General features: G+C 41.7%; 1 protein-coding gene across 1 annotated transcript; it reads left to right on the top strand.

Moving 5' to 3' along the window:
* The first annotated feature begins 218 nt into the window (after positions 1-218).
* FST (follistatin) lies at positions 219-6,882 on the top strand. Its single transcript, XM_030969318.1, has 6 exons — positions 219-432; positions 2,401-2,592; positions 2,999-3,217; positions 3,558-3,782; positions 4,816-5,046; positions 5,767-6,882. Exons 1-6 carry the CDS (start codon positions 351-353, stop codon positions 5,847-5,849), a joined length of 1,032 nt encoding a protein of 343 aa, XP_030825178.1. The 5' UTR covers positions 219-350; the 3' UTR covers positions 5,850-6,882.
* Positions 6,883-13,415: the final 6,533 nt, after the last annotated feature.

The raw sequence follows: 13,415 nt of genomic DNA, 5'->3' as shown, positions 1-13,415 counted from the left end.
CGCCGCTGCCACCGCCGGCGGCTCCGCCGCTCAGAGCTGCGCGGGTGCGCGCCTGTGTGTGCGTGCACCTAGAGCGGATAATTGGAGAGGGTTTCCAGAAGGTGGAAAATGTCACCTGATTCACACTGAACTTTTTAAATCTCCCCACCCCCGAGCAGACACACACACACATTAGGAGACCGCCCACCGCAGACAGCTAGGACCCCCGTATAGATTTAAAGAGAGACTGCATTCAGAGCCTGACGTTCATTCAATAGAGCGATCATAAGCAGGCTGGCTAGAGCTCGCTCCCTCTCCCTACTCCCCCTCACGCTGTCTCTGCGTCTCTCTCACTCCCTGCTATACTGAGGATGTTAAATCAGAGAATCCACCCGGGCATGCTCTTAATCCTGATGTTTCTGTGCCACTTCATGGAAGATCACACAGTGCAGGGTAAGACCAGACTGTTTATTCGCAGATACGTTTCTTTATTATTACTAATGTTTTCTGTGTTTCGGGCACGGTTTAGTTTGCTTGCGGTGTTAAGCGCCTCTCTCCAAGGTCCAAGAGAACAGAAGTTAACTGTGGGCTTTGTAGCGAGGTGCAGAGGTGTCATTTAGATCCCTTTTTGATCGGATCTTCGCACTGCTCTGCAAAGGTACAGAGGACAGATAGGATGTTTCTTGTTTTTTATTGTTATTATGCAGCATGAATGAAGAGCAGCATCGTGAGGGAACTTTCCCTGTCTCGGCTGCCGAATGAATGCACAAAGTTTGTTGGTAATTTAGTTCAGATTTTTATCTCTCCTGACTGATGGAGATGGAGAACCCCACGATCACAGATGACATTTTTAGAAACCAATAAGTGGTCATTTTACTGACTTTAATATTGGGATAGCCTCCTCCTCCCTACTCTTTTTTTTTTTTTTTTTTGGACTGTGTGTCTGAGTAAATATTAGCGTTGTAAATTCTCCTGCACTGAAGAACTGAAGAGTATGCTTAAATAAGTTGGTGGTTGGGTTTTTTTCTTTTTTGTCCGAACAAAACAAACCCGAACCTGATATTGACAACTATTAAGAGCCCTCTTTCGACGCAAGGGAACATTGATCTTTAGTTTGGGGGCTTTTCCCTTTTCTTGACCATGTTCCAGTCCCAACCTGGACGCCTTGCCATTGCTTCTTTTATAATTTTTTATTTTCTTTTTCCCTTCCCCAGTACCGATACAGATAAAAGTTAATCTAACGTAGGCAACTGTAAGACACAAACTTTTTTTTTTTTAATAAGGGAATTGTGTGTTCAATGATTTTTAGCCGGGGGGGGGGGTTCTTCCCCCGCGCCCAGCAACATCTCCGCTGGCCGATCCCGGCCCCTCGCTGCGGTGCATTCCCATCGGAGGAAGGAGGCAGGATCGAGCCCTGGCTGGATTAGCAGCAGAATCAATTGGTATTGAGTTGCTGGAGAAGTCACATTGGTTATTCACGAGAGACTCATCTCAACTAAAATGCTTCAGCTAAAAAAGGGGGAGTTGCTTGGACTAATGTTCTTGGCTTGACTCCACGAAAAACAGGGATACTAGAGGGGGAAAAAAGGCAAAAAATAACCCCAAGAAAACCGACTCTATCCGGTGTAAGTGTACTTTCCTCTGAAATGTTTGCAGGAGAGATGGCACCTATAACTTTTCCAGCTTCATCGATTTGTAAAACTCTATAGGGACCTCCTACTATAAGCGTCCTTGTATTTTATGTACTTTGCTCACTTTTTTTGGAACTCTGCTGAATTATTTTAGTGAAGGAGACATTTGTTAATAGAAACAGCAAAATGTAGCGATTTCGAAAGACTTCGCTAACAGCAAATGTTCCCAATTCGTGCAGATTGCAAAATGGGCTGGGAGTGAAACTGTGCGGCACTAAAACAATGCTGCTGTGCAGCCGCGGTGAGGAGGAGAGGGCAGGGGGAGGAGGAAGGAATTTGCAAGCGCGATTTTCTTTTTATTCCCTTTTAAATGCACATCCTTTTCAAGCCCCTGTCACGTGTCGCCAGTGCGCCTTCTGCTCTACATATGGAATAAATACCTCCAAAAACTCTCGCTCTGTTTTGGTTGGGTCTTCTCTTTCTTTCATTCTGTTTTGTTTTGTTTTGTTTTGGATTTTGTTTTGTCGTCTTGGTTTGGGTTTTTTAGTTCTTTTGTGGTTTTGGGGAGGATTTTTTTTTGTTGTTTGGTTGGGTTTTGGTGGGGGGGGGAGGGTTTGTTTGTTTTTTAAACTGCGCTTCCAAATGGGCCGTAGTAGCTGCGGGTTATGAAACGGGACAAATAAAAGGAAACAGTCTAGTAAAAGTCACGGCAAGGCGCACGTGCTGTGTCTGGGTCACTGGTGGCCGCCACTGATCCGTCTGGGTGTCCCCCCCGCCCCCTGCCCCACAGCTGGGAACTGCTGGCTCCGGCAGGCGCGGAACGGGCGCTGCCAGGTCCTCTACAAAACCGACCTCAGCAAGGAGGAGTGCTGCAAGAGCGGCCGCCTGACCACGTCCTGGACGGCGGAGGACGTCAATGACAACACGCTTTTTAAGTGGATGATTTTTAATGGGGGAGCCCCAAACTGCATCCCGTGCAAAGGTGAGGGGGTGCTGGCGAGCTGCTCCCTGCTGAGGAGCGGCTCCGGCGGGGGCTGGTCTGGGGGAGGAGGAGCAGGGAGGGCGTTGGAGGGGGGCAGCGCTGTCCTCCCGCTTCCTTCCTCGTCGGGGTTTTGAGGGATGTCTCGTACCAGCCCCGGGATCGCGGGGGGGACCCCCATTTCTGCCCGCCACCTTGCACATCACGAGAAGGAGGGGAGACACCCTCTCTCCCCCCTGCCTTCACTGGCGGAGGGAATTTACCTCGGGCGGCGTGTCCTGGAACGGGAGGGAACGGTGTTGTTGCTCCGTGCTCTGGGTTCACGGTATCTTTTTTTCTTTAAGCAGTTTTGACACCAGGTCTCTTCTGCACGCTTGGTACTAAAGTGGTGCCTCTTTCCTTCCATCAGAAACATGCGAGAATGTGGACTGTGGACCCGGGAAGAAATGTAAAATGAACAAGAAGAACAAACCTCGGTGTGTTTGTGCTCCGGATTGCTCTAATATCACTTGGAAGGGCCCCGTGTGTGGCTTAGATGGGAAAACCTACAGGAACGAGTGCGCCCTTCTCAAAGCCAGATGTAAAGAACAGCCCGAACTTGAAGTCCAGTATCAGGGCAAATGCAAAAGTAGGTTTGCAAATCTAATCCAATCTCCCTCAAATGCCAAAGGGTGTCTGTCTGAGTAGGGAGGAGCTGTTGGATGTACTTCCTCACAGGAACCAGGCTGGAGGAGAGTAACTAGACCATGCTCAGTAGACAAGGATGTAGCTGAACAGAGAGCTCCCCATAGTCTGGCAGCACTTGTGTTCACACAGCTACCCTGAGATATGAAGGCATCCTCTAGCAGCCCTTCAATGAGGAGAGCTGCTGAAGGCTTTTATGTGGTCATTTGTTCTTGTCACCTGTACACTCCTCACTGGGATCCTGGTATCTTCTACTAACCAGTGTGTTTCTGTCTGTATTTCAGAGACCTGCAGGGATGTCTTATGCCCAGGCAGCTCCACATGTGTGGTTGACCAAACCAACAATGCCTACTGCGTGACATGTAACCGAATTTGTCCAGAGCCTACCTCCCCTGAACAGTATCTCTGCGGGAATGACGGCATAACTTACGCCAGTGCCTGCCACCTGAGGAAAGCTACTTGCCTCCTGGGAAGATCCATTGGATTAGCCTACGAAGGAAAATGCGTCAGTAAGTACCTTTGGAGGAGACTGAGTGTGGGGGGCTTCCTCAATCACCTCTTTCAGAATACCAGTGTGTGTAACTGGAGGGATGTAGTTAGTGCTGGGGAAGAGAGACTTCAGCAGCTTGGGTCAGTGCTCCCCTCCCAGAAGAGGAGAGCCTGGCGTGAACTTAGTCCTGGAAAAGATTGCAGTACATGAGGGAGAAGAGGGCCTGATCCTGCTATGGCTGTGAGTGCTGACATTAGTATCCAATGGAGAAATAGCCTCCCTGAAATAGATGTTGAGATGGTTACGATGTAATAAGGTCACCGTATTCAATGGGTCTGTATTCCTGGAAACAATTGTCTTCAAGTGGTCTTGGCAAAGACTATATTAACTTAATTGAAAACATCTGATCACTTTTTCCTCTTCAGAAATAATTGTGGGCTTTGGAGACAGTGGAGGGGTGAAGATAGGCAAATAATTTCTGTGCAACATTCTGTTGGAAGTGATTCCAGAAAGGATTGATAGCACAGTGTATGATGAAGAAGGGCCTGCACCTGCAGGGCAGCCTCTGCTCCCCAAAACTGCTGGGGGAATCTGGGGGAGTCTCAGGTTGCCTAAAGTTTGCATAGGTTGAGGTGAATTCCCTTTCAAATCTTGTAGACAACTGCTGTCTGTGGGTTAGCTTAAAAAATAATAGATTTAGAAATGCTGGACCTGTTGACAAATCCTGCATTTACCACTAACTTGGGGAGCCAAATTTCCACTGACATGAAATGGAGCAGGAAAGTCATGTACAACAGGCAAATGTAATTCTGTATTCCCAGGGCCAAGCTTTGCTGGCACAGCTGTCTTTCCTCCCCCACATATAGACAGGCACTGTTGTCCAAGGGAATACTTGCTTGAGCAAAATCAGCAAGTAAGATCACATCTACTATATCTGAGCTTTCTTTCTTCACAGTTCACAGGGGAAAGGGTGGTTTTGGGGGTTGCTCATCTTTGCTTTGCTTTTTGCTTTGTCTTTTCACTTACCTCTAGTATTCTGTGTGTATTTTTAGAAGCCAAATCCTGTGAAGACATTCAATGCAGTGCTGGGAAGAAATGCCTGTGGGATTTTAAGGTTGGCAGAGGTCGCTGCGCCCTCTGTGATGAGCTATGCCCTGAAAGCAAGTCAGAAGAAGCAGTGTGTGCCAGCGATAACACAACTTACCCAAGCGAGTGTGCCATGAAAGAGGCAGCTTGCTCCATGGGTGTGCTTCTAGAAGTTAAGCATTCTGGATCTTGCAACTGTAAGTGAGATTTTTAACTCTGCAGACACTTAAGGCTTCTGAAGGCGATACCTAGGTAATGAAGACTTACACCTTTAAACATAAGAAAGATTGATTTATTGATTCAAGGTACAGTAGAATATAAGTATCTATCTTTCACGCACACACTTTGGTTGCTGATAAAATGCAATAGATCTCCAACAACGAGCTGGCCTTCAAGTTGGAGTTTTTTGGGGATGTTCCAAGGACAAGCCATTCTATCAGAAAGGGGTTGCCCGAGGAGTGTAATTCTAGTGACTTTTTTTGTACTTTGTCTGCTCTCGTGTGCTTTGCTGATTGCTTTATTAACACCTGGATAAACTCTTAACTCGGTCCAAAAGAACAAGCCTAAAGATAGTACGTGGCACCTGGTTTAGCACAGTTGCCTCTACTAACTCTGAATGAAGGACACAAAGCAATTAAACTAAAACACCAGAGCGCTTTTTATTTGATTTCAGGAATCTGCCAATAAAACCTGAGCCATTGATTCTTCAGAACTTTCTGCAGTTATGACTTCATAGATTATGTGTAAAAAAACCTTATTGCATAACAGCAGATGCCAAAGAGCATCTCACTACAAGTCGCATAAAATGCAACGCTGTATTATGGCTGTTCAGAGGGCTTTCAAAACATGCACTGAGCTGCTTCTGCGCTGTTGTTGTCCTTATTTAAACAACAGCTCCCCTGTATTCCCCCATATAGCAATTAATGAAGACCCAGAGGATGAAGAGGAAGATGAAGACCAGGACTACAGCTTTCCTATATCTTCCATTCTAGAGTGGTAAAACCTCCATCACTATTGAAACAGCCATTGGGCACAAAATCAATGTCCGTACTGTAAATAAGTGTATGCTTATTTATTTTGGGGAGAAAAAAAAAGTATACATATAGTTGAGTCTCGTAGACATTTATTTATACTGTGTCATGTTTTATAATTTATACATAAAATGTCTGGTTGACCGTACACCTTGTTTTTTGAAGAAATTTATTCGTTACGGGAAGAGCAGTGTTATTTATTGTGAGGTCTCTTGCTTGTAAAGTAAAGCTTTTCTTTTTTCTTGCAAACTATAAAAGTCCATTCCTTAGAGCCTACCCACATGATCTCATCTCTTTGTTTCACTGATGTTAACTCTTTTCCACTTTAACCAACTTGCATGTCAGTTTCTGTTACATTTATTTATTGGATTTTCTTTTCGACGGTTCTGTACGTAAAAGATCCCTGTGTTTTTGTTTACAAGGAATCTTGACTGACCAAAAGGCATTGTAACTGACTAAAGTATACTGTCAAGGTGCAGTGAGGCAATCTTTAAGGAAACTTACACTTCATCTTCTCTACTTCTCATCACATTGTGTACTGAAATGATGTCAGTGTATTGAGAATTTATAATGTACTATACAAATTTTGAACCCAAAGAAATTGGATTGTGAAGTTTGGTAACACCTACAGGCCTACCTGTAAAAACAATAAAGGTTTTATTTTATTTTTATTGTTTTAATTTTTTGTCACATGCATAACTGTTTTATCAGGTGTTTCCTTTAAGATGGTCTTGCAGTACCACTTTCAAAATTTTCTTTCCCAATCGGTGTGTTGCTAAAAGTTATATCAAAGCTTTATCAGTTCAAGTTTCTTGCTTTTCATAGTACTTTTTTTCTGATGCAATTTTATATTTTCAAACATGGCGAGTTAAATATAAATTCATTTAAATATATAGTTTTGTACTTTTCTACCATGTAAATGTGCAATGTATATAAAAGTTATAATGTGTATTTGTAAATAAATGATGAGTGAAAAAAAAATAAAAAGTGGAATTTTCCCTAGAGGCAGTCCTCAGTCTTTCATTCTGAATGGTTTTGGTCCTCTGGATTCTTTTGCACCATGAGACACCACTTAAGGCCAAACCTCTCAGCCCACATTGATATAAGAAGCCCTCTTTTCAGATGTGAACAATGTCTCCAGTTCATTACTGCTTAAGCACACTGATAGAGGAGAAGAGATTGGTCTTTTTTTTCCCACTCTCAATCCTCTTAACAGGAAGTCTGTAATTTCATAGAATCACAAAATGTTTTGGGTTAGAACAGACTTTAAGACTGTCTAGTTTCAACTCCCCTACCATGGGCAGGGACATCTTTCACTAGACCAGGTTGCTGAGTGCCCCATCTAACCTGGCCTTGAATGGTGACAGGGATAGGGCATCCACAGCTTCTTCGGGCACCTGTTCCAGTATTCCACCACCCTCAAAGTAAAGAATTTCTTCCTAACACCTAGTTTCAATTTCTCCTCTTTCAGTGTGTACCTATTCCCCCTTGCCCTGTCACTCCAGTTCCTGTCAGAGAATCCCTCTCCAGCTTCCCTGTAGGCCCCTTCAGATACTGAAGGTGTCTGTGAGGGTTCCACACAACCTTCTCTTCCCCAGGCTGAGCAACCCCCACTTTTTCAGTCTGTTTTCACAGAAGACATGCTCCAGTCATCTTACAAACCTCATGACCCTCCACTGGACTTGCTCTAGCAGTTCCACGTCCCTCTTATATTGATGACCCCAGAGCTGGATGCAGTGCTTCAGGTGGGGTCTCAGCAGAGCAGAGCAGAGGGGTAGAACCCCTCTCTCATCTGCTGGCCAACACTGCTTTGGATTCCTGTGGCTTTCTGGGCTGGGAGCACTCATGGTGAGTTTTCCATCAACCATCACCCCCAAGTCTCTCCCCTCAGGGCTGCTCTCAATCACTTCTCTGTCCAGCCTGTGGGTGTGTCTGGGATTGCCCCAGTGCAGGTGCAGGACCTTGCACTTGGCCTTGTTGAGCTCCCTGAGGTTTGCATGGTCCCACCTCTCAAGCCTGTCCAGGTTCCTGTGGATGGCATCCCTTCCCTTTGCTGCCCTCACTTTTTTAGACCTTTTACTTTCATATTTCTAGGAGAATTCAAATATGTGTTTGGATTTTTATCTATTGGTCATCTAAATGGATAGATTTGGTCATCTATCCATTTAGATGACCAATAGAAAAATGCAAAGCAGGATTTACTTGCTCAAATTCAAAATGTGTAATAAATAGCAAAGGAAAAAAAAAAGAAATCTAACAATCTGAGAGCACTCTATCACTTGGAAATTATTTTTCTCCCAAGAGGAAGTTTAATTCAGAAATTCTTTTTGGTCAACCTATATTAAGACTGGACACTGTTTGAGATTGGCTACTACTGCAGTGAATTGAGGAAAGGTAACCTGCATAAGTACAGCAGGAAACAAAATCCTGTTCAGTGCTACCTGGTCATGTTGTTATCACAAGTAAGGCCCTACTTACAAAAATTTCTCTATCCTATTACATAAAACATAAAAATTTATTTATGTATCTTATTCAACAATATTTTATTTTCTAAACTGAGGGTCTGATTTACCCTTTTAGTTTAAATACAAATATTATAAAAATTTCCTGCTATAGTCTTCTGTATATTTTCTACTGTATATAAGATTTTAGTTTGTAATTAATTGTTTAGCATTACCCAAAGCAAACATAATTTATTCATCTCTAAATATATAAAAACTACAAACATGAATTTATTATATCGTATTCACAGTAACAGCAAAAATATTTGCCCTTCTGTTACCTCATATTGCCTCCTGTTACCTCATTTAGACAAATAGTCTCTTTGGAAGGAAGTACATGGTGAGTAGAGTCAAGGGAGCTGGATTTTGGTCTCCTGAGGGAAAAGAACCCAAAATAAAAGAGAACAGGGGCCAGGAGAACAAAGATATGGAAAAAGAATCTATTGGAAAGCCACTCAAGGAACATGTCAATGACAGAGAAACAACTTGTTTAATAGATAGAGTGACTATGAGAGAAGATTTTTTTTCTATATTCAGTTAGGTGCCAGCTACTTCATTTCCAACAAAACAACAACATTAAAATACTGGTTTTAATTGTAAATATATTTACATATTTTATAGAGAGACTGTAGCAGAGCAGGATTTCTGGGTTCTAGTTTTATGTCCTGCAGCTGGTTCACAAAATACCTTGGAGAACACCACCAACTGACAAATTCAAAAAAGAAACAAAAATTCCAAGATATCTTTATATAAGTACATGTATGCTAAATGGTCACAAAAACCTACCTCAGGTTTTTGCTGATCAAATTATTTAAAAGTTCTGAAACTGCATCTCTTATTGCTACTGCTATTTCTATACAGCTGAAAATCTTGAAACCTACCTTGCACCAAAGCCTGATTGTAATGTACAGGTGTGGTATATCCTGAGAGAATTCTGAAGTAAGCATCTTCTGAGCATGTCTACCATAGACCAGCCTTGTCATGAATCACAACAGCCCCAGAGACTTTCTCCCAGAAACACATCCAGAGGTTGTGGAAGCACAATAGCCAACATTTTACATAATATCATACTTGTAGATAAGGCACTTGTTCTTGAATTGGGAGATGCAGGTTCACTGCCAGTCTCTTTCTGAGATCTTTCCCACATGTCCCAAGAGTGCATCCAGCACCAACTCAAGGTGAAGCTCAGGCTGGAGAACTGTCTGTCATGCCTGCTGAAGCCATACCTCTGTATTGGACAGGAAGCAAGATTCATCGAGAGAGGATAATTTGCAACCCTAATAGTGCTCCTTTTGAAGAGGAGGTCCTGGGTTATTGCCCCAGGGGCTGCCTACACATTTTGCATTTGTAATTGAGTAACATGCATAAATAGTGCTTGAAGCAGGAGCCAGAATCCAGGTTGCTTCCCTTCCTCCTTCCCCCAGCAGGTATGTGTCTCCATCCTTGAGCTATGAAATCATGTTTAACTCTCTGCTTAAAGATTACAAATCTCAAATCAAGATTACAAATCTCAAAACTTTTTCAACATTGAGTCATAGTTACAATAGGAGTGAGAGGCTTTACTTTTTTCTTCCTCTCTTCAAGGCTTGTTTATGGGGAAGTTTTTGGGAAATGGAAATGTGATTTTTATTTCCTCAGTCTAAAGAAGGGGGGGGGTTGTGTGTGCACATGCATGTGTGTGTATTTGTCTTGTTATGTTTTGTTTTGCTTCTTCTCTTAATGCACAGGCTACCCTGGCTGTTGTTTAAATGAAGAAAAAAGATGTCTGGATGTTTAAGTACAGAAAGGTATAAGAAGTTCTGAAGCCATGAGGACAAGTTCCTAAAACCAGAAGAGAAATAAATTTTCAGAAACATCTTTCTCTTCAGTGTTTTTTATCGTCTGCATACATATTCCCCTTGCTGTAAATCACATTTCTGAAACTCCTGGATCACCATGGAGTATACTTTTGTACTGAATCCCAGGTCTGTGAACTCCATTCACAAATGCAAGCAAAATAATTTGGAGCAGAGTGCATGTGTTTGAAAACAGAACCCCACATTCTGGCACTAAAGTAAAATCACCTTAATTGTAAGAGACTCAGCTTTAGGCATTTGAACAATACGAATATGGCCTCTAAAGCCCTGGATCCCAAATGTATTTGTCTGTGCAACACAGGCAAAAGAGTATACTCAATTTTGGTCACACTAAAATGCATTTCTGATAGCTGCATTTTCCTTCTCCCTGCAATACACATCAAATAAGGCTACATTCCAAGCCTCTCTACAAATTTTAAACAGCTGCTATTTCTTTCATTTTCTTTCTTTTCTTTCTTTCTTTCTTTCTTTCTTTCTTTCTTTCTTTCTTTCTTTCTTTCTTTCTTTCTTTCTTTCTTTCTTTTTTTTTTCTTTCTTTCTTTCTTTCTTTCTTTTCTTTCTTCTTTCTGTCTTTCTGTCTTTCTGTCTTTCTGTCTTTCTACTGTAATGGAAATATTTCATTCTTTCCCTCCAAATGTGAATGAGGTGAAATTAAATTTCAGTAAGCCATGCTGTTCTCTAGGCAATGACATTTTACTACACAATGAATCACCACCACAGAAACATCTGTATCTTATCCATTTGAAGAAACAGGATTCCATGCTTTCTGGTGAAAGCATGTAGTAGCATTTGTATATAGACCAAGGTATTCACAAGGCATCAGATGTGAAATTCATGACTCCCTGAAGATAAAACAATTACATTTTTTGTTTGATGTTCCTGTAATTCCAAGGCCTATCTGACCCTCTATGGCAGCATGAGTTTTGCAGGTAGTATATGAAAAATAATTTGCACAAGTTAACTCTTAAATATTTTTTTACTTTTTCTTTGGCCTGATAGACATAAATACATGATAGAAACTACTGGCTGGATTTTGGTTGTTATCATTTGGGATCATCTCTATAATTCACACTCATTTGTTACTTCTAAACAGTCTGGCTAATGAAATTATCACACTGTGGAGAAAAACAAGTGCAAGCCATAGTGTTTGACTCAGAGACTGATGTGGTGTTAAACCCACTGGTTTGGTTAATTTTCTGTCATTTACAACTACATTCTTTTAATCTCATTTTCTTAAAATGGACTTGGTCAATTTCACCATGGGATTGAGCAATGCTAATATGTCAGAAAACTAAGAAGGAAGTATGGCAGCTAATCAGATGTCCTAGATGCTACAGGATAATGAGTCTCCCAAGGTGCTGAAGTACAGATTTGAGTAGATAGAGGCTCCTGAATTTCCTTCAGTGTCACTCAGTTATATCATCTAAACCTGCCACTGTATAAGATAAGATACTCAGACTTCTCAAAATGCAATCACAGCATGCATATTCCAGATCCAAATTTTAGCCATCAGTTTTAAAAGATTTTTGAACTATTAAATATAGAAAATTGAATATTTCAAAATGTTGAACTATTTAAAAATGAATTAGCAATTAATTGGTATACTTAATTGCATTTTAGAGATCCACAGCAAAAGCAATATTTAAAAAAATCATTATTACCCAGTGTATCATGGTTATATGCAAAATGTTTTACATAAGAACAGTTTAAACAAAATTTCCAAGATTCCTTAGCAATTTGAAGTATTCTTACTCAGATAACAGTGTTTCTATAGTCTTCTATATTCTATAATGAATGTACTTATATTAATTTCAAATTACCTTCATATTTTAAGAGGCACCTGGAACTACAAGGCTGATGTTGGTGGGTGGCCACCAAAGGTACCCAAATGCGCTTCCATCTTATTTCTGAGTTAGAAGCATTGCTAAAAAAGGTCACAGGGCAAACCACATAGATAAGAGAGATAGGCAATTATACAACTCATTGGAGACAGAGGTTGTGCTGATGAGAAGTGAGCTCTGCAGTGTCCCAGGGGTTGGGGCACCGGCCCTGCTAGGGGAGTCTGAGCAATGGAGCTGCTTCTGCCTGCAGAAAGGAAGCCTCAGATCAGCCTTTTCCACCTACAGTCAGGTCATGGTGTGGACAGAGCCAGGCTTTCTGTAGCAGCACATGCAGCAGGACAAGGTGTGCATAACCTTGAACAGGAGAAGTTCAAGCAGGGTTTAAGGAGAAACTATTTTCCACTTTAGTACAATCCAGCAGTTGATCTCCTGAGAACCCTTCCAAGTTGGATTATCCTATGATAGTATGAAAAGACATGCCTACCTACATCCAAGTCATGCAGATTCCAGAATCAGAAAGGAATATCCAGTTGAAAAGAAATAATTCCCTCAAGAAACCTTGAGGGAGCAACCATACCACCACACATCTAGGAGGCAGTTGTCAAATGAGAGAAACAGTTAAAATGCAGTTTAAAATTATGCTATTGTTCGGATTTACATTTTTTTTTTTTAGTAGCAACAATAATTCTCAAAGAGACAATAACTAGTACCAGCTAGATTGGTCAATATAAAAGACAGTAAGGAAAGCCAAAGAAAAACCAAGCCCAAAACAAGACACTTGGAAATATAATAGATAATACCAGCTGGAGCAAGTAAATAAAGCTCTTCAGGGATGTTTTCCATAATCTTTTCCCACCTACAGTGGTTTAGTCAGATCAGTTCAAATCCTTGTTTCAAATGGTGTCTCCACCCAAACTGCAAAAAGCCTAAAATGCATGACATTAAAGATATACAAATAATGAGTATTTCCACATTTGGACTTCAACCTTAAAGAAACCAATTTTCATTCTTTTTACAAGAAAGAAAAAGGGATTGAACCCATCCCTATAAATATATAGGGCCAGAGCTCCAAATTTACACAGCACACCAACTCCAGAGTTTGTGTACTTCTCAATCCAGCATGTCTGGAAGCTGTGACAATTCATTTATTAATCTCCCTAGCATTCCACTTACAGGCTCTGATGGAACTTCAGCCTTAATTGAAAGGCACTTGCCACTGTCAGCAACGTGGCAAGCAGCACCACACGAGCTGATGGGGCAAAACCCAGCCACAGCCCACAACAGGACCCCAAAAAAAATCCTCATTTTCTATCTGGAAAAAAAGCCAGAACCTGAAG

The sequence above is a fragment of the Camarhynchus parvulus genome, chromosome Z (assembly GCF_901933205.1).
Source record: "Camarhynchus parvulus chromosome Z, STF_HiC, whole genome shotgun sequence".
NCBI classification, from domain to species: domain Eukaryota; kingdom Metazoa; phylum Chordata; class Aves; order Passeriformes; family Thraupidae; genus Camarhynchus; species Camarhynchus parvulus.
This window is presented reverse-complemented; position numbering and strand designations above follow the sequence as displayed.

What these genes read in the sequence shown, in the direction of transcription:
- FST (XM_030969318.1), top strand. Translation starts at nt 351, where the DNA reads ATGTTAAATCAGAGAATCCACCCGGGCATGCTCTTAATCCTGATGTTT. An exon ending in AAACTGCATCCCGTGCAAAG is followed by an intron (nt 2,593 to 2,998) that starts GTGAGGGGGTGC and finishes TCCTTCCATCAG; the next exon opens with AAACATGCGAGAATGTGGAC. An exon ending in GTATCAGGGCAAATGCAAAA is followed by an intron (nt 3,218 to 3,557) that starts GTAGGTTTGCAA and finishes TCTGTATTTCAG; the next exon opens with AGACCTGCAGGGATGTCTTA.